The 25,799-nt window shown below is 46.1% G+C and overlaps 1 protein-coding gene across 1 annotated transcript in view; it reads left to right on the plus strand.

The window, feature by feature from the left end:
- Positions 1-4,440: 4,440 nt before the first annotated feature.
- Positions 4,441-25,799, plus strand: part of LOC127578334 (cyclic AMP-responsive element-binding protein 3-like protein 2) — a 64,073-nt gene continuing 42,714 nt past the window's right edge. The window contains exon 1 of the mRNA XM_052030239.1: positions 4,441-4,587. Coding sequence (XP_051886199.1) covers positions 4,486-4,587 — 102 coding nt within the window. The 5' untranslated portion in view covers positions 4,441-4,485. The remainder of the gene's footprint in view (positions 4,588-25,799) is intronic.

Here is a 25,799-nt window from a genome sequence, read left to right on the forward strand (position 1 = left end):
CCTCACCTCTTTCTCAGGGGCAATACAGGATGGTGGCCATCCAGCAAAAATGAATAATCCAAAATATGAAAGTGCAGATCATACCAATGGTATCATGTGAGTTTTAAACTGAATTTAAAAAATGAAGATGCTGAAGATCTGAAATAAAAACAGAAAATGCTGGAAACACTCAGCAGGTCAGGCAGCATCTTTGGAGAGAGAAAGTGTTAACATTCCAAGGTCAAGTGACCCCTCATCTATCTGACTTGCTGTGTCCTGCAATTTCAGTTTTTCTTTAAAAAAATTATGACTCTGTAGTATTTTACTCGGCTTCTAACCAAGTAATTAGTTGGCTAAAAACAAACTACTGGAGGAACAGGCAGCATCCATGAAGGGAAATGAACAATCGAACATTTCCGGTCAAGACCCTTCATCTGGACCATACAGTCACTGAACAACCACTGGAGATAGTCAACACTCAACTAGCAACAGTGGCCGGCACACATGTATCAACTTGTCTTGTAAAGTGATGGACCAGCTTTGAGTATCAGGAAATGAGTCATTCACCCCCAGAATATCAAAGTCTGACCAGCCCGTCGAGTTACCTGCCTCCCCCCAACTCCTACCCCCTCCAGCTCCTACCTCCCCCCCAGCTCCTGCCCACCGAACTCCTACCTCCCCCCCAGCTCCTGCCCACCGAACTCCTAACTCCCCCCCAGCTCCTGCCCACCCAATTCCTACCCCCTCCAGTTCCTGGTTACTTCAATTAGTTGGCTATTTCAGTTTATTGCACCCAGGCAGGTGTTTGGTCTTCACTGGAGTTACCCAGTCCCACTCCCATCTCCATGAGGTCAATGTCCACTGCTCCCTCCAACCTCATGCTCTTTGCCTCCCCCCAACTCCTACCTCCCCCCAATTCCTACCCCCTCCAGTTCCTGCCTCCCCCCAACTCCTACCCCCTCCAGCTCCTGCCTCCTCCAACTCCTGCCTCCCCCCAGCTCCTACCCCCTCCAGCTCCTGCCTCCCCCAACTCCTACCCCCTCCAGCTCCTGCCTCCCCCCACAGCTCCTGCCTCCCCCCAGCTCCTGCCTCCCCCCACAGGTCCTGCCTCCCCCCAACTCCTACCCCCCCAGCTCCTGCCTCCCCCCAATTCCTGCCCCCCCACAGCTCCTGCCTCCCCCCAATTCCTGCCCCCCCACAGCTCCTGCCTCCCCCACAGCTCCTGCCTCCCCCCAGCTCCTACCCCCCCCAGCTCCTGCCTCCTCCAGCTCCTGCCTCCCCCAACTCCTGCCTCCCTCCCTCCCGCTCCTGCCCCCCAGCTCCTACCCCCCCAGCTCCTGCCTCCCCCCACAGCTCCTGCCTCCAACTCCTACCCCCTCCAGCTCCTGCCTCCCCCAACTCCTGCCTCCCCCCAACTCCTACCTCCCCCCAGCTCCTGCCTCCCTCCCTCCCGCTCCTGCCCAGCTCCTACCCCTCCAGCTCCTGCCTCCCCCAACTCCTACCCCCTCCAGCTCCTACCCCTCCAGCTCCTGCCTCCCCCAACTCCTGCCCCCCAGCTCCTGCCTCCCCCCACAGCTCCTGCCTCCAACTCCTACCCCCCCCAGCTCCTGCCCCCTCCAGCTCCTGCCCCCTCCAACTCCTGCCTCCCCCCAACTCCTACCCCCTCCAGCTCCTGCCTCCCCCCAACTCCTACCCCCTCCAGTTCCTGCCTCTCCCCCCCAGCTCCTGCCTCCCTCCCTCCCTCCCGCTCCTGCCCCCCAGCTCCTACCCCTCCAGCTCCTGCCTCCCCCAACTCCTGCCCCCCCAGCTCCTGCCTCCCCCCACAGCTCCTGCCTCCAACTCCTACCCCCTCCAGCTCCTGCCTCCCCCAACTCCTGCCCCCCAGCTCCCCTCCCCCCAGCTCCTCCCCCCCAGCTCAGCCCCCCTCCCCCTCTCCCCCCTCCCCCCCCTCCCCCTCCCCCCCCCTCTCCCCCTCCCTCCCCCTCTCCCTCCCTCCCCCCTCCCCACCTCCCCCCTCTCCCTCCCTCCCCCTCCCCCCCTCCCCCTCTCCCCCTCCCTCCCCCTCCCCCTCCCTCCCCTCCCCCTCCCTCCCCCCCCTCCCCCTCCCCCCCCCTCCCCCCCCCCTCCCTCCCTCCCCCCCCCTCCCTCCCTCCCCCCCCTCCCCCTCCCCCCCCCCTCCCCCCCCTCCCTCCCCCCCCCCCCCCCTCCCTCCCCCCCCCTCCCCCTCCCTCCCCCCCCCTCCCCCTCCCCCCCCCTCCCTCCCTCCCCCCCCTCCCCCTCCCCCTCCCCCCCCTCCCTCCCCCTCCCTCCCCCCCCCCCCCCCCCCCCCCCTCCCCCTCCCTCCCCCCCCCTCCCCCTCCCTCCCCCCCCTCCCCCCCCCTCCCCTCCCCCTCCCTCCCTCCCCTCCCCCTCCCTCCCTCCCCCTCCCCCTCCCTCCCTCCCCCCTCCCCCTCCCTCCCTCCCCTCCCCCTCCCCTCCCCCTCCCTCCCCTCCCCCCCCCTCCCCTCCCCTCCCCCCCTCCCCCTCCTCCCCCTCCCTCCCCCCTCCCCCTCCCTCCCCCCCCCTCCCCCCCCTCCCCCTCCCTCCCCCCCCCTCCCCCTCCCCCTCCCCCCCTCCCCTCCCCCCCTCCCCCTCCCCCCCTCCCCTCCCTCCACCTCCCCCCCCTCCCCTCCCTCCCCTCCCCCCCTCCCCTCCCTCCCTCCCTCCCCTCCCTCCCTCCCCTCCCCCCCTCCCCTCCCCCCCCCCCCCCCCTCCCCTCCCCCCTCCCTCCCCCCTCCTCCCCCTCCCCCCCTCCCTCCCTCCCTCCTCCCCCTCCCTCCCTCCCTCCTCCCCCTCCCCTCCCTCCCTCCTCCCCCTCCCCTCCCTCCCTCCTCCCCCTCCCCCCTCCCTCCCTCCTCCCCTCCCCCCTCCCTCCCTCCTCCCCCTCCCCCTCCTCCCCTCCCCCTCCCTCCCCTCCTCCCCCTCCCTCCTCCCCCTCCCCCCTCCCCCCTCCTCCCCCTCCCTCCTCCCCCTCCCTCCTCCTCCCCTCCCCCCTCCCCCCCTCCTCCCCCTCCCTCCCTCCTCCCCCCCTCCCTCCCTCCCCCCCCCCCCCCCCCCTCCTCCCCTCCCCCCCTCCCTCCTCCCCCCCCCCCCTCCTCCCCCTCCCCCCCTCCCCCCTCCCTCCTCCCCCCCTCCCTCCTCCCCCCTCCCCCCCTCCCTCCTCCCCCTCCCCCCCTCCCCCCCTCCCTCCTCCCCCTCCCCCTCCCTCCTCCCCCTCCCCCCCTCCCTCCTCCCCTCCCTCCTCCCCCTCCCCCCCTCCCTCCTCCCCCTCCCCCCCTCCCTCCTCCCCCTCCCCCCTCCCTCCCTCCTCCCCCTCCCCCCCTCCCTCCCTCCTCCCCCTCCCCCCCTCCCTCCCTCCCCCCCCCCTCCCCCCCTCCCTCCCTCCCTCCCTCCTCCCCCTCCCCCCCCCCTCCCTCCCTCCTCCCCCCACCTCCCCCTCCCCCCTCCCCCTCCTCCCCCTCCCCCTCCCCCCCCTCCCCCCCCCCCCCCCCCCCCCCCCCCCCCCTCCCCCCCCTCCCTCCTCCCCCTCCCCCCTCCCCCCCCCCTCCCCCCCCCCTCCCCTCCTCCCCCTCCTCCCCCCCTCCCCCCTCCCCCCCCCCTCCCCCCCCTCCCCCCCCCCCCTCCCCCCCTCCCCCCCCCTCCCCCCCCTCCCCTCCTCCCCCTCCCCCCCTCCCTCCCTCCCCCTCCCCCCCTCCCCCCCTCCCCCCTCCCTCCTCCTCCCCCTCCCCCCCCCTCCCTCCTCCCCCTCCCCCCCTCCCCTCCCTCCTCCCCCTCCCCCCCTCCCTCCCTCCTCCCCCTCCCCCCCTCCCTCCCTCCTCCCCCTCCCCCCCTCCCTCCCTCCTCCCCCCTCCCCCCTCCCTCCCTCCTCCCCCTCCCCCCCTCCCTCCCTCCTCCCCCTACCCCCCCCCTCCCTCCCCCTCCCCCCTCCCCCCTCCTCCCCCTCCCCCCCTCCCTCCCTCCTCCCCCTCCCCCCCTCCCTCCTCCCCCTCCCCCCCTCCCTCCCTCCTCTCCCCCCCCCTCCCTCCCTCCCCCTCCCTCCCCCTCCCTCCCCCTCCCCCTCCCCCCCCTCCCCCTCCCCCTCCCCCCCTCCCCCTCCCTCCCCCTCCCTCCCCCTCCCCCCAGCTCAGCAGACTCAGAGGAGAACATCCAGCGCGCAAGCCCAGGCGTCACCGAGACGGCGCCGCGCACGCATACGTGCGCGCTCACCGGCCCGCCCGACGGTTGGGGCGCGCTGGGGGTGGGAGGGGGGGCGGAGCCAAGCGGCGAGCCGCTGACCGCGGGGCGGGCCAAACCAGAAGGCGAAGTGTCTCAATGCGATTGGTCGAACCTCTGGCCAATAGCGAAAGGGGAGTCCGGCGGCCCGCCGGCGACCCATTGGCCGAGGCGGCCGTCCGTCAGAGTCAGCTGCGCGCTTCCGGCCGATGCGGGCAAAACACGGAGCGGAGTGACAGGCGGCGAGGCCGAGCGATGGAGGCGCTGGACAGCGAGAACATGGACCCCCTTCAGTGGGACACCAAGCTCAGCGAGCTCAATCTCTCAGCGGGCAGTTGCGAGGCTTTCTACGCCACGGTAGGAGCTGGATGGGGCGCGGGTTGAGCCGATGGCTGATGCCTTTGTGTGCGGGGGTGAGATGGAGCAGCGCTGCCCGCCCCCAGTGTGGCTTGGCCCGGGTGGCGACTCCTGCCTCCGGGCATTGCCTAAAATGTCTGTCAGTCAGATCCAAAGTTTCTCCTCCCCTTCCTGGTGCTTTGGGGGTGGGTGGGTGGGTGCTTGTGTTGAGGAACAATTCTGGGTGCACAAGTCTGTGAAGGAGCCCCCCCCAACCCACACCCAGAGTGCTGGAGGGACTCAGCAGGTCAGGCAGCGTCTGTGGAGGGAGGTGGACGGTGGACATGTCCCTTAACGCCGGCTGTCCACTTCCCTGAGGCTGCCAGATCTGCCGAGTTCCTGTGTTGCTCCGGATCAGTCTCTTGTGTGTGTGTGTGTGTCCCTCTCTCTCCCTGTGAAGGGGGAGTTTGACTTGCCCCTTGGCATGGATGGGCACGGCCAACACCTGGAACTAGAACTTGCTGTCTGAGTCCATGCCGAGTCCAAGCTGATGTCTGGCCATGGCTGTGTTGGTTCTGTCCCAAATAAAATTTTCCCTTCACTGCATTTCAACCCCTTTGCCATACCGTTCGTGTTCATTATTGCCTGCTACACCTAAACGTTGATTATTTTGTTTGCCTTGACGAGATTGTTTTTTGTAATCTAACTGATGCAATATAATTACATCTCTTCATGCTGAAAATTATTGCTTGGAATTTGGATATTTTTGAATGTATTTGCGTGAGGGAGGTAGACTTGGCTGGGGTGTGCCAACTATCTGGATAATTCAAAATCCTCTTTAAAAAAAAAAGTGATGAAGCTGGAATTTATTACTACATGTAGTTGAAGTAAATACAGTAGATGCATTTAACAGGAAACTAGATGGATGAGTAGAAAATACGTAAGTAATCTGAGTTGTGATTGTGCTTTCAAGTATCACTTGGGAGTCTTGAGCACAAAATCCAGACTGACACTAAACTCTTGTGAGCATAGACCACTCTCACTCAATCACCCTTCACGGGACAATGCACTTCATCCCAGGAATCAATATAATAAATCTGAGGTATTCAAAGGCATCAACGTAAGGAGCAGGAGTAGACCATTTGGGTCCTCAAGTCTGCTCGGCTATGGTAAGATCATGGCTGATCAGATTGTAACCTCAACTATGCATTTTCACATATCCTCAGAAAGCTTTCATCCCCTTGATTATCAAGAAACTATCTACCTTTTGCCTTAAAGATCCAAAGCTCCCCTTCCTCAAAAGGAGGTGGAATCAGAGCTCCAAAGATTCATGACCACTTGCTAGAAAAAGCTTTGTGTCATGTTTGTCTTAAATGGGCAACCTTTAATTTTTAAACCTGGTTCTCGATTCTTCCACACAAGGAAATGTCCTCTCCACATCCATCCTCTCAAGACTTCTTGGGATCTTTTATATTTCTGCCAAGTCCTGTCTCACTGTTCTGAACTCCAGGGGATACAAAGTTGGTCTGTCCAATCATTCCTCATTGGACGGTCCTCCCAGTCCAGGCTTCAGGAGGTTTAGTAGACTGTACAAAATATCCCAGATGTGGTCTTGCCAATACCATATATAACTAAAGCATAACCTCCCTATAAATGTATTCAATTTCCCTCACAATAACAATTGACAACATTTTAATTCCATAAAATAACTATTTTTAGCTATAATGAATAGGAATACTCTGTATAGAAATACCCATGATGCACTTCATCCAGTCTTTTGGATTTACAAAATTTTGCTTAACAAAGATACGTGCCTGGAAAGCATTTTATGTAACTCAAAGAATAACCGTGCAGAATATCCACTGGTTCCCCTTTATCTGCAGCATGTTACTGTATTCCTTCGCTCATCTGTCACTGTTTTGAATGCTATGTGCATTTGGATACAGAGCCATTAGTCTTGTCTATTTATAACTCTATCCATTCTTGTCACCGTATGTTTATCATTTCCTACATTAACACATTTCTCTCTATCCTTGTCTCTAGTTTTTGTTACCTCATCTTCCAAATTTTGATCACTTGCTCCTACTATTTAGTTTAAAATTCTCTCTACTTCTCTCCTCTGGAGCTCTTTAGAACATGGGTTTGCTTCCAGCTTCCATTTACCCCAGTAGTAGTGCCAGTGCATTGGAAGCCACTTCTATCGCACCAGTCTTTGACCATGCATTAATTTCTGTAATCTTATTTGCATGTGGCCTGGGTAATGATTCAAAATTGCATATAGTAGTATAAACCAAACTCCTTTACCGTACTGAGGGAATACTGCACTATTGGAGATGCCGGCTTTTTAGATGAGATTTTAAAGTGAGGCTTATCTATTTTCTCAGTGGGGAAAAAAGGGTTCAAAGGCACCTTTTAAGAACTGGGAGTTCTCTGTGGTGTCCTGGCAAATAGTTATCACTCAACCAACAGCACAGATTGACTCATCTTTATCACATTGCCACATTGGACTTGGTTGTCAGGTTCCTCCATTATAACAGTAGTAATGCTTCTAATGTACTTCAGTGATTATGAACTACTTTGGGACAACTATATCTGCTATATAAGGTGGTAGTTGATGTGAAGTGTAAATGAGCAGAGAGCAGTAGCTCATTACTGTGTTGTAAATTCAATTTTAGGTCTATTTCAAAGTTGTGAAAGTGCCATTGAATTCAGTGACTCAGAAGAAGCAATAACATTGCCTTGTAACATTAATGGGAGCGACTTAATGAATAGTTGATTACTTGATGTAGTTGTATATCTATTCCCTTTCTTTACAGAGAAGGTTACTGGACGTATGTTCAGCAAAATAACTTTCTGGATTTGCATTGGCATGTTATCACAGTATTACTGAGAACCTCTAAACACTGGGGTTGCTTTATGTCAAAATTGAAGGAAATTGTACTATCTGTAAAACTCCTCAAGTCGTGATAAGAAGACACACAATAAAATGCAAGTGTTAGTGCTCTTTGCTGTAATGAAGGAACCTGCCAAACATGCACATGCAGAATTGTTCAGAAGTTATTAATGATTTTCTCTTTCTCCACAGTGTTGATTTTTACAGTCCTCTCCACTAGTCCGCAGCAATCAGTGAAGAGTTAACAAACTAATCTCCCTGTAACACAAAAAATTGAAGCACTGTAAATGTTACTGTTTGTTCCATGAGATGTAGCAGAGTTTTTGAAGATATATTAATCCATAATTACAACTTAAGCATTTCTCTAGCAATTAAATAAATGCGATAAATTGTGCTTGCTCTGCCTCTCGCCTGGAATTGCTGTTTTCAGGTCCTCCCTCCTCCTATATGGCTGGATGCAGAGGTCATTTCTGCCCCTTGGATTCAGTCGTGAGGTTCAGTTGATGAGTGCTCTATACTGGAATTTTAAACTAGTCTTTTATGCTTAAGTTGCTGTTGTGGATTTCTGGATCCTGGAACCTTCTGTCAAGCTTCCTCTCCATTCAATCGGTTGAAAAGAACCATTTTTTCTAAAAAAAAGGGAGGTTGGTGCATGTGGATAAAATCAACGTGCCCTGTGATAAATCAAATTATAATTGTGTAACTTGCTGTTCTGCAAGTTGTTATTATATGTTTAGTGTGCTTAAACTTTGACCTTACTAGTTTGATGAATTGGAATTTGGATTTGTTGTTTGTATTTTTATTTGATGACTAATTTGGCTGTTAAGTCAGTCCATCGAAATAAAAAGGCCTTTAAGGCACCAATCACAGCTCAGAGCATGCATGTATATGCTCACGTGTGGTATGTGCACATATACAAAACTCTTCACACAAGAGATATCAGGGACTGTACAGGGCAGAAGTCAAAGTTTTACTGATAATCAAGGCTGCTACCAAATAATGAGTGAGTGACTCTATCTCCAGTTGTCATTAAAGTATGCTGTAAGGTCATTTCTAATGACAAGTCATCCACTTGAAGTGTCAAATCTGTTTCTCTCCTTCCCATAAACTTTTTTGGTTATTTCCAGCACTGACATATTTCTATTGTATTTCAGATTTCCATGTGCAGCATTATGCTTTTCTTTAACTTTGTTGTTTGAGTTTCATGGGCGTTGTGGACAGCAAATACATGGAAACACTTTATATGTTAAAGAAAAATTAGAAAACGCTTAAAATATTAATTACATTTATATTGGCTCAATTAAAACATAATGTAAATTATTTCTCCATTGTCGTCAACTGTTCTTCTGTATTCAAATGAATGGGCTCTCTTTTCCTGTGTTGGATCTCACATGGAATAGGAGCAGCAAGTTGGCCAATTTCCCAGCATGAATGCTGAGATGCTGTGAAAATCTGCACTCTGCTGCTATACTCAAGCAGTCCAAAGTTAGTGTGAATTGGCGTGGTTGCGTGGAAGTTTGATATTTTTCTGAGTGTGCTCAACATCTGTATGGTTACAGAGCTAAACGTAGAGGACTGCTGGCATTTCTGCAGAAGATTCAACAGTTACAACAATGGAATATGCTTGGATCATTCTTCCACATCATAATACTGCAGAATTTATTTCAAGAAACTTGACTCTTTAAAGTTTACGAAGTGAAATAATAATTGTACTCCTCTTGCTGTACCTGCTTTGGTTCCCCTCTTAAGATGACTTTAAGACAAAACATACAATCACTGATCCAATAACAGCTAACTGCTAAAACAAAGTAAATGTTTTTGTTCTTGACCTCCAATGATGGTATGTAGCTTTTTATGTATAGGTGATGCCCATGATAACAAGCTGAGTGGTAGTGGTGGTATTTAGTTTTCTCAGGCTTGGCACCACTAGTCATAGATTTTGCTTTCCCTCCCCACCCCTACCCCACTCCCTAACTTTTCATCATGAATTGAAATTATTCCCTCAGCACAGGAATTGTGACAGACTCTTTGTTTTTCTAAGTCCTATAATATTTCACGTTCTGCCTTGTAGATTTTCCTATCGTTGAAAGTGTATAAATATATTTTATTGAGATTAGCTCTAGCTGTAAAAATAACAAGATAAAATACATACAAATACATACAAAATACATGATCATTTTGCACAAATGATCATGAAAAGTTGTATTACCAGTATGAATTCTGACAACTTCATTTGTGCGGTTACCAGCAAATTATTTAATGCGGAGTCTTTGCTACCTGAACTTGGGGAATTCATTTTGCTGTTCACGAGTACATCAGAGATGGATATATGCTTAAGTGTTAACTTTGAGTTATGGAGGAACAGCCATCTGTGAAACCCTGAACCAGTTTTCAGTGGAACAGGAAATTGGCAGTTTGTATAATTAACAGCTGATCAGGAACTGTTAACTTTCCACAGTTGCCTCTCTGGTAAGCTTTGTGTGGTGGTAGTGGTCAAGCAGGTGAATAGAAGTGGGGCCCTAAGAGCTTTCAAGCAGTGACGCACTTCAAGTTAGAATCATCCATAAGTTCATGGGGAAATGACATGTATAAACAATGAAAGATAAACCAAACAACTGGTTGGCAGGATTGAATGTATCTTTGTTGTGGAGTTAATTGTTTAGTTAAGCTCACCAGCTTGTAGGTTTTTCCAATATTTGGGTAAGTGTCTGTAGATTTAAAATGTGTTATTCTGATACAAATATTTTAGGTAGTGCACAGGAGTCATTCATCACCAGGGTGTAGAAGGCTTCAGATTGCACACACAGACTCGCTTTTGTTAATAATGTTACAAGTTACAATGGGCCCAATTGTGCCACTCTTCAGCCGGTGGTACTGTGGCGTGAGTACGACAGATCGTATCAAGCACGATCTGGCCCCGTGACCAGCCCATAGTCTGCGTTTTTAAATGTGATCTGAAATCATTGTATTTAAATGATAGAGATATTATGAATGAACAGTATTAATATCATGCTGGACACCGCAGAAGACACTAAAAGCATCCCAATAATAGTAGAAAATCACTAAAATAAAAAGGAGAAAAGATTGATTGATTATTATCACTAGAGAAGAAAGTACGTCAACTAATGGGATTAAAGGCTGGTAAGTCCCTGTACCTGATGGCCTGCATCTTTTTGTCTTGAAAGAAGTGGCTGCACAGATGGTGGGTGCATTGGTTGTGGACTTTGAAAATTCCCAAGTTTCTGCAAAGGACCCAGAGGATTAGAAAATGACAAATTTATTATCCATATTCAAGAGACAGTAAGGAGCAGACAGAAGACCAAATAGCTTAACATATGTTCGGGGGAGGGGGGTGGGTGGGTGGGTGGAAGGAATGCTGAGATCCATTATTAAGGAAATAGTAGCACGATATTTAGAAACTCGTAATTTAATTTGAGCGAGTCAGCATGTTTTGTGAAAGGGAAATCAGTTTCAACTTGTGTATTAAAAGTTCTCGGAGAATGTAACAAGCAGGGTGGATAAAGGGGAAGTTGTAGATGTAGTACATTTGGATTTCCAAAAGCTACTTGGTAATGTTCCATGCAAAAGATTGCTGTGTAAGTTAAGAGTTCATGGTGTTGGGGGTACTTATTTGCTTGGATAGAGGATTGGATATCTAACAGAAAACTGAAAGTTGGAATAAGGGGATCATTTTCATTTTGGTGAGCTGTAACATCAGGTGTCACAGGGATCAGTGCTGGGTCCTCAACTATTTACAATCTGCATTAATGACAGATTGAGAACTAAGTATTCAGATCTGCTGACAATACTAAGATAGGCATTGAAAGCAAGTTATGTGGAGGTTACACAGTTTGCAAAGAGATATGGATAGTTCAACTGAGTAGGTAAAATTTGCCATGTAAAATATAATGTGGGTAAATGTGAAGTTATCAATACTTCTGGGAAGGGCAGAAAAGCAGAATACAGTTTAAATGGAGAGGGTACAGGGTCTGGTGTCCTTGTATGTGAAACACAATAGTTAATATGCAGTTCCAGCAAGTAATTGTGAAACAACATGGAATGTTGGCCTTTATTGTAAGGAGGTTTGAGTACAAAGGTAGGGAAGTCTTGCTTCAACTGTGGGTGAGGCCACACCTGAAGGACTGTGTACAGCTTCAGCTTCCTTAATTAAGGAGGATTAATGTGTATTAGAGGTAGTTCACAGAAGATTCACTTGGTTGCTTCCTGGAATGAAAAGTTGTCTTTTGAGGATTGAATCATTGCAGTTGAGAAGAATGAGAGAATGTTTCCTTTTATGGACGATCCTGAATTTGGGCAAGTTTTCAGCATTTGGAAATGTCCATTTAAGACTGGGATGAAGAGGGTTATTCTCTCTGGGGATGTTGGATTTGTGGAATTCCCAGAGCTCTGGTGGCAATAGGATTGAATACATTAAAGATAAGTTTTGGAGTAGAAGGAAGTCTAGAGTTAGGGGAGTCGCACAGAAAGTGTTGAAGCCAAGATAAAATCTGCCATGCTAATTCCTGTGCCATGCTAATTCATGCTAACTACAGGTAACTGGTCTGAGTAGGACAGTCTAAAACATAAACATTTGTTGCTGTAAACCTTTGCACTGTCAAACAACCACCATGCTAACCCACGCCACCACCCCCCCCCCCCCCCCCCAAACACAGACATACAGATACACCCTTCACTACCTTAGGTTAGCATTTGAAACATTCTACCAGATAACAATAATAATATATTCCTATACCTAAGCTTCTTAATAAAAACATTTTAAAAATGCCACTAAACCAGATGAGATTTTATGATGGATGACCAAGAGATTGGGTCAAAGAGAAAGGTTTTAAGGAACATTGTAAAAAAAGAATAAACAAGGGGGAGGAAAATCCAGAGCATAGGGCCAAGACAGTTCAAGGTGCTGCCACCAGTGGTGGAGCAATTACATTTGGAAGTTACCAAGAGCACAGAAGTGGAGGAGCAGAGGTGAGGCTGGAGGAGATTATATTGGCAGGTATTGCCATGGAAGGAATTGAAAACAAGGACGAAAAATTTTAAATCGAGGCTTCTGAATAAACAATGCCAATATTACTTGCCACACACCAGGGTAATAGGTGAAAGGAACCTGGTGCATGTTAGGAGTCAGTCAGCAGTGTTCAGAAGGGTCTTTGGTTCACGAAGGGTAGAATGAGAAAGGCTGGCCAGGAGTCTTATAGAAAATTCATTCAAGTCTGGAGATGACAAAGGCATGGATGAGGATTTTAGTAGCAGATGAGCTGAGACACTGGTGGAGTGGGCATTATTGCCACAGTGGAAATGGGCAGCATTAGCAGTGTAATGGATATATGGTTGGAAGGACATCTTGGGATTATATAACATAAAGGTTGCAAATGTTTCAGACAACTTCCTGTGAGGAAACTGGAGTGTATGGTATAAAGTTTATTTTTGGACTGAACCCAAATGACTCTGGTCTTCCCAATGTATTATTAAAGGATATTGTAATTCATTCATTGTTGGATGTTGGTCAGTCACTTTTCCATGTTTGGAATTCCTAACAAAGCCATACAATTATCTGTGTTCAAATCACAGAATCTTGCACAAGCAAAGCTTTGTTAATGCTAATAAATGGGAGTTCACACTTTTTTTGGTACCACAAATGCGCTGCACATAGTATTAATATCCACACATCTCCCAAAATACAGTAAGAGTAACTTGTCTCTTTGCCAACCTGTTGCTGAATTTCACTCACTGATTCCTGCTAAAATTGGGCCTGTGTGGTTCCTGTTCGGAGCTATATGAAGTGCTTGCAATTGCAGGGTCATTTCCTGCTCTTTGCTGGGAAGTGGGTCAGACCTGTATCTCCATGGCAGCCACAGACCAGCTGTAAAGGAAAACAATCCACAACATGTCATGTATGCACCAGCATCTGATCCAATTGCATGAGTTGTGGATCTGTATGAGGATGTAGTGCACGTGATCTCCCATTATGACATCTCCGAGAGAAATAAAGGGAGCCGCACCAACCATCTTGCATGGCCTCTTTCCAAGTTCAGAATCGCAGACGAGAAGACCTTAGAAGTGTTCCCCTCTGTCCTTTGAGGAGAAACAACTCTCCATAGGCACCTGAAACAGAAGTCCAGTAGAAAACCTGAGAACTTAAAAAATAGATGGTGCATAGAGAGAGTGCAGGCAGGTTAGCAAGTCCCTAACATGCATGCTGTAAAAGCCATTGTGGACCGAACACCCAAGACCGCAAGCCAAGGACGAGGGTGAACTGGCACCTACTGCCCTATCTATAGCAGTGTCCATGGGTCCCAAGTTGGCTTCATCAGTCACATAACAGGAACGGAAGCAAGTCTTCGATTCCAAGGAACTCACTAAGAAGAACACTTCTTCATTTTTTGAGGCTAATAGATGTGGAATGAGTGTCTTTGGTAGCTGTCATTCTCTGCAGTATTGTAGCCATAATGAATCATCTTTTTCTAAAAAGGATGCTAACCTGTTCACCGTGAATGAGGATGGAAAGGACTATTGGTGTCTGGTTGCTTTGTATTTCTGTCTGAGTTTTATTTTAAATTGGAGTTTCATTAGATTGCTAAAGAAACCTGCATAAAATCTGACCCTTGATTGGTTTACAACTTTTTCAACAAACTGTATATGTGAATTCTGATGCAACAGTTAATGGCATTCAGAGCTGGCTGATTTGTAATGCATGCTGGACTGAATGTCGCTGCAGCTTAAGTCTATGTGCACGTAACATTAAATTGCATAGAGGAAAACACTCTATATTTGATGATACGGCAATCTTTTTCTGCTTCAGATTGCACCAGAAAACATTTTATTTCTTCTGAGACCAGGATCCTGTTTGTTTTGCCCTTATTTTATATTGCACTAACAGTACTGGCTCCTGAAGTGTTGGGTTCTTGCAGACTTGCTCTAGAGTAAACATGTCAGATTTGTTAAAGCTGGATTACTTTTATTTTAAAAGTGATTTTATTGGCTACTAGCCTAGATATATCTGGCAAGCTTGCTTTGACATTGATATAGAGTTTTGAGACAAGTGTGTAGAAAATAATGCTTGAGCTTCTGGTGAATAATTGTCCCAAGAAAATTCCTGATAAATCTTCACTTTTAAATTTCTAGTTAACTATACCCTTTTGATGGACTTCCCACTGTTATATAATTTTGACTGTGATATGAAATTGCAATATCCAATGTGAGTTTATACAATACAGAAAGCTGTGACCTTATTTAGGAGGCTAATCATCACATGGTGCATTTTAGAAAATCTACAACTAGGAGTCTAACACTACGCATTGTGTCCTGATGGACTTTTTGTCTGACATAAAAACAGAAAATGCTTGAGATACTCAACTGGTCAGGCAGCATCTGTGGAGAGAGAAACAGTCTTACAGGTTGATGACCTTTCATCAGAATTGGTGGGGGGGGGGGGGGAACGGGAAAGTGAAAACCAGCAAAGCTTAAATTGCAGTGAGAGGGAAGGAGGAATGGATAGAACAAAGGGAATGTCTGTCATAGGGTGGAGACCAAGATTTACAAGTAGCAAATGTTGTTGAAGCCATGTAAGGGAGGGTGATGAATGCTTGCTAATCACAGCTGATTTCTCTGGAGGAGTATGAATAGAGGGTGATTGTGTGCAGTAGAGCAAGGGGGGAAAGAATGAAGCTGCTGGCACTGTGAAATGCAGAATGTAGTAGTTGCTGGACATTGAAATAAGACAATAATGGAATATGCTCAGCCGATCAAGCAACATCTGCAGTGAGGAGAAAAAAATGAGTTCATGTGAGTAATGAAGAAATGGGGGGGGGGGGGGGGGGAGTGAGTAATGTTACAAGTGGATGAAGTTCCATCTAAATTAGTTTTTTTTTGCTTTTCTAGTAAAGAGATTTTGTTTGTGTGAAGCAAGCAGTGGGATGATGTAAATAAAGTAGCTGCTTCTGGTGATCTGTGTGCTGAGTGGTTATTAGCAAGATCTGACCAAATGCCGTAATTGCTGTGGGCATGAAGCTAACATCTGACATTAGTTATACTTGCCCCTTCATGTTTGGGTTTTTAAATTTAGTTTTATGGCAAGTTGGTGAATGTCTACGTTGCTACTGTTGTCTCAAACAAAATTGCACCTGGGATTTGAGTGAATGGGATCAGAAACTGTGAATCTCTGTAACCAGTCTTATGGATGGATTGTAAAATTAACAGCACAGAGGCTGAGGAGGAAGTGTAAATTGGTACGGATATATTTAATGCACATCAAGGGTGGAGAGAGAAGAAAAAGATTGGATTAAAAGAGAGAAGTTCTACAATTTTTAAAAGTAAAATGAAGGAATAAGATCACACATTATCATTTCAGTACCAGAAGTTGATGGGCAGTATTTAGCTCTCATCACATCATTTAAAGGCTACAGACGAAAAGAGACAAAACTTGACTTTCTGTGGTGAGTCTCTTTGATATCTACTGCACATATTCAACAACATGCCATTCAGTGTGTGGCAAACATTGAGGTGCCTTTTTTATTTACAAAGTTGTGACATATCTCAAACATCAGCTTTCCAGTTTTCGTATGTAACACCCCATCTTTCCTCACCTGAATTTCCTGTAGCATAAATAACCAAGAATGCTATTTAGGCTCATGGTTATTTTGTAGGTAAATAATGGACCTCTGTTTCCTGCTACCTTTATAATTCCCACGTGTCACTGGCCCTGCCAGCTGAAAGGCTCGCCCTACATCTTTCCACCATAGTTTCTCTCCCCGCATTCTGGAATGTATCCCCAAGTCCCATTTTCCTTTTTTTGCCTTCAAAGATTTCCATTTTAAAAACTCATCCAACTTTTTTTTTCCTTGTGTCCTGCTCAGTTTCATTGTCACTGCCTAGTACATAAGGGACTCTGTACATATTGTTAAGTGTCGTTTTTTTAAATTCAGACTATACTGCTTGAACCTCTTGACTTCTCAGAAACACGTTGAAGCTCTTGTATTTAATTTTGTATATTATGTAAATGTAGCACTAATTAACAAGGTGCAGTTTATTTTCCAGAAGGCAAGCAAATCCACTTCCAAGGTAACATCAGTAGCAAATGCAAGTTGGAGAAATAAATGAACATTCCTCAGCACTACCCTTGTATATATGTGTAAAAATAAAAACATAACCTCGTGGGGACTGTTATGTAGGAAAGCAGCCTTTTGGTGCTATCAGTAACAAACAGCATTAAAGTGAACGACACACAAGGTGCTGGAGGAGCTCGGCAGGTCAGGCAGCATCTGTGGAGGGAAATGGAAGCACAATGTTTCAGGTCAAAAAACCTCCTTTCATTTCCCTCCACAGATGCTGCCTGACCCGCTGAGTTCCTCCAGCGCTTTGTGTTGCTCCAGATTCCAGCATCTGCAGTCTCTTGAGTTTCCTTTTATAATGAATGATGTCAGTTTATTCCTCTGATAATATTGAGTAAAGCAGGAATATCAACTAAGGTTTAGGTTTAACAATCCCTGCTTTTTGAATAATCAAGTTGGTGTTCAGCTGAATACTGAAAAAGAAATCCTTTATTCTCATCTCTAATACAACAGTTCTCACTGAAGTAAATTTAGTGCAAGCCATTTGTGCTTCTGTTTTGTTCCAGAGCAAGTGAATAAGCTGGTTTCTTGATTTGCTTTATTTAGACCTACAGTGTAATATTGCTTTTCTACAGGCTTCTCAGCACCATTTGCTCCTTTTACCCCCAAAAATGGCGAAATCAACTTGCTTTTGTATTGAATTTTGAATATTGAGTATCTCGTTACTTAGAAGATATTTAAAAACGTAAATGGAGTACAAGTTCCTCGTGCTACAGCTTTAATTTAGAATTTGGACACTGTGTGGTTGCGAGATAGGGTGGAATTTCTGTGCTGGGTTGTTTGCAAAGGTCGATAAGTAAATGAAAGCCTTGTGTGTGCACAGGAGTGTGGCAAGCTAAGGATTTTGTTAATAAAGGTTCTTTTGAGAGAAGAAACTTTATCCACAGATGGCATCCAGATGTGTGACTATCCCTTTTTACTCAAGCCCATACCCAGGAGATATTTAGGCAGACTGACGTCTTGAGTGAGTGAATAAGTAGTAATTAATTTTGAGAGTGTTAGACTTTGTCCGATCCTGATTGGTTTGTACCTCTGTCCTGCAGGGCGAGTCGTCATACTGGGTTTCACACAAGATCATCTTGCAGCTGCAATGCAGCATTTTCTTTGGGAACACTAAGATTTCTAAGCCGCAGCTCTCCAACAATTCACCTTTTTGTTATTTTAGAGGAGATATTTGAATGCAAGCTCTTTAGAACGAACATAATGGTAGAATTGTACAAGCTGTGGCAGAACTGCCAGTCTTCCATCGCTCCCATGTCGGTCAGTCTTGGACTTGCACTAAACCGCCGTAAGTCTGAGATGGGCTGAGTATTGGGTGCTGGCATATCCATTGCACTGCTCTATTACTGGACTCCACATGGAGTTCAGTGGTAGAGCTAAAAGTTCTGGTATTCTCAACATTTTGCTGGAGAATCCACTTCTACAATCCTAGGCCAGTCAAACCAGGCATTAGGTTATTAAACCCCTTTCAAATGACTTGGAGATTAGCAGGAAAAGGGGTAAGTTTTTTTTTACATCTTTTGTTTTAGTGTTTTTAATCATTTTGTAGTGTTTGAATGTGTCTTTAATTTCATTATTTTTAAAAATTCCCATATATTTTGGAAGTCAAAGTCTTCTGGGGGCAGACATCAAACAGTTCACTGGATGAGGCCTGGTCCCCACTGAGGCCTCGTCACACCTCACCATCTGACACTCAGGGCTAAAGACTCTGCCCACTTGTCCTAATCAAGCATGGGTGGATGAGACCTTGTGCACAGGTCTAGCTGACAAGCTAAATCCAGCTCCATTTGGCCCGTTGTTCTTGTATTGGGCTTTGTAGGCAACTGTTCCTCCACTTTGTTGTTCTATCACAGGTGAAGATGGGATCTATGTGCTGGGGATTTCATACTTGCCTCAGTTTGGCTTTGGTGCCAAAGGATGTTCAAGTTGAGTCTTTGAATATTTTTAAGGCTGAGGTAGATATTTGAAGGGCAAGTGGGTGAATATTTACTGAGGAGAGATGGGATTACAGAGTTCAGAAATTCCATGATCTTACTAAATAGTGGAGCAGGCTTAAAGGGCCTTTTTGGCCTACTCCTCATCCCAGCTGCTGTGCTCTTAAATGGTTGTGCAATGTGAAGACATGCTATTCTGCCTATTCAAACTGAAGTTGTTGTACAATAGGAATTGTAGTACAATATTTAATAAACTCGGTGGAGAAACTGTTTCATGGCAGTTTTTTTGGCAGATGTGTTGATACATTTATAAACTTAATATTAATAATTCTTGGAAGGTATGACACTTAGAGCCTTTCCCTTCACTTTTGCCTTTTCTTCTCCTGCTGCTAAAGGTGACCACTAATTGCATTTCTTCAGCTGTGATCCATTGCAGGAAAACTTAGCAGTGTCAGGGAAAATCATCATACACTGAGCAGTCAAGAAACAACAGGAAAAATGTGAGGGTTCAGATTCCTAATCAGGACAACACGCTGCCTTGAAAATGGTCTTTCCTTGTAATCGCCTATGTCCTTTGTACAAAACTTTTAAATCTGTGCCCCTGGTCCTTGAGCCAAAAGGAGCAGTTTTTCTTTATTTAGCCTACCAGATCCAGTCATGACTTTGTACACTTTTTAAAGCTGTGCTTTTTATTCTATGTGGTATCATTCTTCCTGCCAATGTGTGTCACTTCATGTTTGTTTGCGTTAAATTTCATCTGCCACATTCTCCCCATTGTGTTAAGTATAAATGTCCTTTTGCAATCCATTGCCACTTCATGTTTATCACACTTACAAACTTTTCTGTCATCAGCAAATTTCACTCTGCACACAGATGTCTAAGTCATTAATATACATCAGAAGTGGAAGGGCTAGAGGAGGAAGTCTGAGGAGCAGCACAGTAGAACTATTGCCTCACCACTCCAGTGGCCCATGTTCAGTCCCGAGCTCCTGTGCTGTCTGTATGGTTTGCATGTCCTTCCACATAGGTTTCATCCAGATGCCTGGGTTTCTCCCACATACCAAAGAGTGTGGGTTGGTATGTTAATTGGCCATTGTGAATTGCACCCTAATGTGTAGGTGAATGCTGGAATCTGGGAGGAGTGATAGGCATGTGGGGAGAATAAATACTGAGGGAAAATTGGCAGGGAATGGGATTGCTCATTGAATCAGCATAGACTTTATGTGCAGAAATGGCCACTTCCTATGTCATAAGGAAATACGGAGTTGGAGGAGGTTGGAACAGTGCTGGGGGGGGGGGGGGGGGGGGGGGTTGTTGGGGGGTGGGGTGATGTGTGTGGAATGGGGAGAAACCAAGAAAAGAGACCCAGACAAGAGGACTGAGGATTTGTGGGGAGGTAGATTGAGGAGGTGGCAGTGGGCCTTAAAGTTTTTTCCTGCAATGGATCACAGTGATACTGGAAAAAGTTAGCATTTTTGCCTAACTTGCATGTGTCTGTGTTGAGAATGCCTATGCATATGGCCTTCAGTGTGCAGGAATTAATATTCATGCAAAGCATATAGTCTCCACTTGTAGTCCCTCATACCACTGGATCAAGGCCTTACTCTGATAAGACTGTACAATAGCTGGCGTGCACAGCTCCACCATGTTAAAAGAAATTGCATACTGCCAGCTTTGTTTGGGACCTGGAGCATTAGGATCCTCATGGACTGCCCCAACAACAACAAACAAACCCTTAATGGAGTGTGCGTGGTGAGTCTGTTCCCTGTATTGCATTGTAGATTCTGTGTATTTGGAGGAACAGTGAAAATGATCTTCTCTGTTCAACAACTGCAAGAGAAATGCAGGGAGTAGTATCAGCCACTACACATGGTCTTTTTTTCAACTTCACTAAAACCTTTGACTCTGAATTGAGAGGGCTGTCCAGTACCCTCCTTAAATATGGCTGCATGCAGAAATCCATCCCCATTTTATATTTGCTTCATGATGGCGTGCAGGCTGTAATCCTAGCCAACAGGTCCACAACAGAGCTAATATCATTGCAGAACTGCATCAAGTAAGGCTAAATCATTATCCCAATACTACTACAATCTATCTTGCTGCAATACTGCACCTTGCCTCCAACTGACGTAGAATTAATGGGAAGCTACTGAACTATATTCAGAATGAAGTTCACCTACAGCCATAGACGATGCTTGCATTTGCACATGTTTAGAGGCTGTGCTTCAATTCTTCACTAATTTGTTCACTGCAGCATTCGAGAGTGGGCTTTACGCTCAACATCCACAAAACAAAGGTCATCTACCAACCTGTCCCTGACCCAACATCTCCCTATAATAATGATGATACTGGAAAAAGTGGACCACTTCTCGTTTCTCGGGGACCACCTCTCAGCAAAGGTAGACATTGATGAAGAAAATATCTATAAACATTATCTGTTACATTCCCACCATCAGCTGTTGCTGCTAGTTCATTGAAAAATTTCAACTGATCATCCTCAAAGAATCTTACTCTGACGGGAATTTTAAAGTGTGTGGGGGGGGGGGGGGGGGGTAGAAAAGCACATCTCTAGCTAGCCAGTCTTTTATTTTCAATTCTGCAGATGTTTGGCAGTCCAATGGAATTGAGAAAGATGTACATTTGATCCTCTTTGGTTAACTGAAATTCAGTAGGACTTGACACCGTGGAAGTGCAAGTCAGCTCCAGTGTTGCAGGCCTTGGGACTCTATTGAATCCAACAATATCAGATGGTTGGCCTCCTGTTTGTGTCAGACCTGGTGTTGCAAGATCATGTACCTGTAACATTATCTGTTTTTCTCTCTCCACAGATGCTACTTGATTGCTGGATATTTCCAGCTTACTCTTCTTTCAGATTTCAGGAACCTGCTGTGTTCTATATCTCACAGTCCCAGTATGTTCTCTTTTCCTCTACTAACTCAATGGCACCAAACACATTGTGTCACCATGGTGACCTTGTTTTCCACCCTGTTACAGACATTGAGAATCAGAATCTACAGATGCTGGAAATCTGAAATAAAAACATGGAATTCTAGAAACATACAACAGGTCAGGCAACATCTGTGGAGAGAGAAAAAGAGCACCAAGTTGACCTTCATCAATAGTGGGGAAAGTGAGAAACTAAGTTTATAAGTTGCAAAATTGATGGAGGGCTGATTGACAGGATAAAGGGAATATCTCTGTGAGGGTGAGACCAGTGTTGCCTGGGTAACTCTGATGATGTCAGCGCTGTCTGGTTGATAATGAGGACATTTAGAGGACATTAATCTCTTAATCAGCTGATACTATAAACATTGGGATTCTGCCTGAGCATGCTGAGTATTTCCAGTATGCTTTGTTTTTGTTCCAAATTAAGGTGTGTCATCTTCTCTATCAGTTCCTTGGGGAGAAGGATGACTGATTTCTGTTCTGTGGGTGAGATGGCTGCAGAGCTCTTTATGAGATCAGTAGATTCTGTCTCATCTGAGGCAGAAAGAAAGTGAAGTTCTATTTTATTAGGGTTTCCCTGTGCTCCCAAAGAAAAGACTAGCTTCTCGATGCCTTTCTAAATGCTGCTTCTCCATTTTAATTAGTCATGAGCTGGTGACAATGTTACATTATCGGAATGAGTCTTTGAGAACTTCCTGAGTTTTCTCTGCCCTTCTGATCATAATCGCAACATAATTCAGAATTGGGAGTTTGGTGTCAGGCATGTGAACTATGTGGCCCAGCCTTTGAAGCTGGCTGAGTGTAATCAGAAACTTGATGCTGGGGATTTTGGTTTAGGAGAGGGTATTGATGTTGGTGGATTTGGAATTGTTCAGGAAATGGCCCTGCTGTCCACTCTGTGCCCCAGCTGAATGCTGTTCTTCAACCTTTCTGAGGTCAAAATGATTGGAAATTGGATCTAAAAAAACTCCATTTATGTTGTGAACTATCTGTTGTGTATTACCAAGATCATTTGGAAAGCTTTAGTTATTTTTGTATTGAGTGGGATGCACTACATTCTGAAGTTTGGTTCCACCTTGCCACTTCTGGTAAGTCTGAGTAACACCACAGTACTAGAGAAGGAGCAAAGCCATGATCATAGGAGTTTCTTTGATACTAAATGCAGAAAATATTTTGGACAAAGCTCAAGCACAGCAGACATTACGTATTTTGAACAGATGTTCCAAATTCCTTTAACCTGTTTGGGCAAGATTTGCAATTTTCTTAACTTGTTTCTAGTGGATGTTCTTAATTTTATTTAGCCAAGATTTAAACTCACTGATTGTTAGGGTCTATAAAACTGCACATCTGAATTAATTGATTTTTTTAAAAACATTTTTATAACTTTTGTAGATTACTTCCCTTCTGTTTTAGCTGAAGAGGGACTATACAGTTAGAACAATTAATATGTAACACAGATGAAAAATGCTACATTCATCCAGCACGGTAGACCTGTTTTTATTTAAATCTGAAACTTGGTGTGTCTACTGCACTTTCAGATAATATTAATGGCTGTTGCAAGTTTATCATTAGTTTAAAAAAAATGTACCACCTCCAATTCAAAACCTTTTCAAATTTGTGGATTTGAAATGTATCAATTTTATTGAAACCCAAATGGACTGTTTCTCTTTTTACAAAAAAAAGCAATTTGGTTGCCACAGCTAATGGAAAAAATTATTTTGACAAGTGTGGATCCAATGCTCTTAAACTTGATGCCAACCACTTTACACCTCCCCACCCCAACCTCCACTTTCTCCTCCTACACAATGATATTTGCAGTCCTTTTTCAGGACTGATTTAGAACAGGCAATGGAAATGTTCATTTCTTTTCACAAAATAGAGTCGTAGAGTCATAAAGAGACGCAGCTCAGGAATTAGCCCTTTGATCCATTGAGTCTGCACCAACCATCAAGCACCCATTCCTACACTAGTCCTACTCTAACCCATTTTATTCTGCCTATGTTCCCATCAAACTCTTCCCCCAGATTCTACCTCTCATCTACCCACTGGGGATAATTTACAGTGGCCAATTAGCCTACCAACCCTCACACCTCTGGGCTGTGGGAGGAAACTGGACCACCTGAGGGTGTGCTGAGCTGAAGGACCTGTTTCTGCATAGTATAACTCTATGAAATCCATGCGGTCACGGGATGAACATGCAGGCTCCACATGGACAGCACTGAAGGTTAGGATTAAATTTGGTATTGCTAGAACTGTGAGGCAGCAGCTGTACTTATCTGCACTACTGTGCTGCCCTGTTTGTGCGCGAAACCTATAGTTAACAACTTCAAGCCAAGCTGCTTTTTGGAAATTACAATGATCAAAAATTGGCCTCCAGAACTACATTCTAAAACTGCATCTTCAAATAAGATTTTCTTCATATCTCAGCACATTTGTCACCTATATTAACCTATTCGCCAACGCTAATCACAGTTAGTGTACAAACAAATCTACACAAGTCATTGGTCTCAAGCTATGCACAAGAGAAAATGTCTTCATTAGATTTTGTGCATAGGGAGTGCATTGGAATTTTTCAGAAGACTCTTTCATGCTAGGATGCAGTTTGTGAAATGTAGATGCTCCAGGGCACAATAACTACTATTCTTTATTCTCTGGAAACAGGTTTGTTTCAGTCTTCATTATGAGATGGGAATATTTGATATCTTGACAAGTAATCCTCTGCTTTAAGTATTATTTATGATGAGAGAATCAAAGGACTACTGGGTTAGTGAAGGAAAGTGGTGCTGAGTTACGAGATCAGCCATGATCTTATTGAATGGTAGAGCAGGTGCTAGGGCCGGTAGTATACTCGTATTTCTATTTGTTCTGTTAAATAAAGCAGAAAAGGCCGGCAGTAATGAAGAAGTATTGTCTTACATTATCAGCAAGAAAGATTTTTGATGATTTTTAAACCTGCTCTGTTGATGTGGGGATCTTTTTGTTCTTCATTTGCTGATTTGCTTGTGGTATTCCACTTAACAGGATGGACTGCAAGAGAATCCATCTTCAGGGCAGAGCCCTATTGGACTTCCAAGGCCCACAAATGTCTCCTGAGGTTCCTTTGGTGTCATAGACGCGTTGATATCCATCATTCTGGTGACAACGTTGATTATCCATCGTTCAGTTTTGCCATCCCAAAACTGGAAAAATCCATTGCTCTCCCTGTAATACCCAGAGGATTCATTACGAGACAGTTGTTGTGGTTCCATTACTCAGCTCCCTCTGGTGGTTGCTGACAACAAAAATAAAAAAAAGCTTGGCACAAAGATGTCTTTAACGCATGGTCTGTTGCCAGTGCTTCTCTCCCCAGTGAGTGGGCACTCTTTTGGTCCCAATAAACCTGTTGCAACCAAGTTCTGGCTGCATTTGACAACGAGCTTTGAGACAGAAATTGTGCATGATCAGATTTATTATTACTGAATTGTATGATGTGAAATTTGTTGTTTTGCAGCAGCAGTACAGCGCAAGGACATAAAATTACTATAAATTACAAAACTAAATAGTGCAATAAAAAGGGAATAACAAGGTAGTGTTCATGGACTGTTCAGCAATCTGATGGCAGAGGGGAAGAGGCTTTTTCTGAATCGTTGAGTGTGGGTCTTCAGGCTCCTACACCACCTCCCGGATGGTAGTAATGAGACGAGGGCATGTTCCGTATGGTGAGGGTTCTTAATGATGGATGCTGCCTTGAGGCACAGCCTCTTGAAGATGTCCTCGATGGTGGGGAGGGTTTTGCCCATGATGGAGCTGGCTGAGTCTACAACCCTCTGCAGCCTCTTGCAATCCTGTGCATTGGAGCCTCTATATCAGGTGTTGACTTCCTGTGTCGTGCCTGAAATTTTCCACATAATACTAACTCATGCTCTGGTCTTGGTTGCAGCTTCCGCAGATGGCTGTGAATGATCAGTGACCTGTCAGAAGTCACTTCAAGGGCTTTGGCATTATTTTTTGACAGAATACATTGTTGATTATTGTAGTTGGGCAGTTTGCGTGGTGGAATGTAGCAAGCATGAACTTTCCTGGGTTTGGTCGCAGCCTCCACTTCTGGCAGTATTAAGCTTTTGTAGTTGACTCTGGTGTCAAGGGGCCCTCCAGGTCGTTGGGTTTTGTCAGCATAGCAGAAGCTATGACATCAGTGTAGGCAAATTTTCTCAGTATTTTACCAGGCATATCACTTGTACTGACATCAATGAGAATAAGGAGATTCAGAGGGTAGTCAATTGTTGTGGTTACTTGGCTTTCTGATCTTATCCCAAAGGTGAACCTTTGGGTATTGATTGGTTAACAAAAAAT

This window comes from Pristis pectinata, chromosome 15 (genome assembly GCF_009764475.1).
Source record: "Pristis pectinata isolate sPriPec2 chromosome 15, sPriPec2.1.pri, whole genome shotgun sequence".
NCBI classification, from domain to species: domain Eukaryota; kingdom Metazoa; phylum Chordata; class Chondrichthyes; order Rhinopristiformes; family Pristidae; genus Pristis; species Pristis pectinata.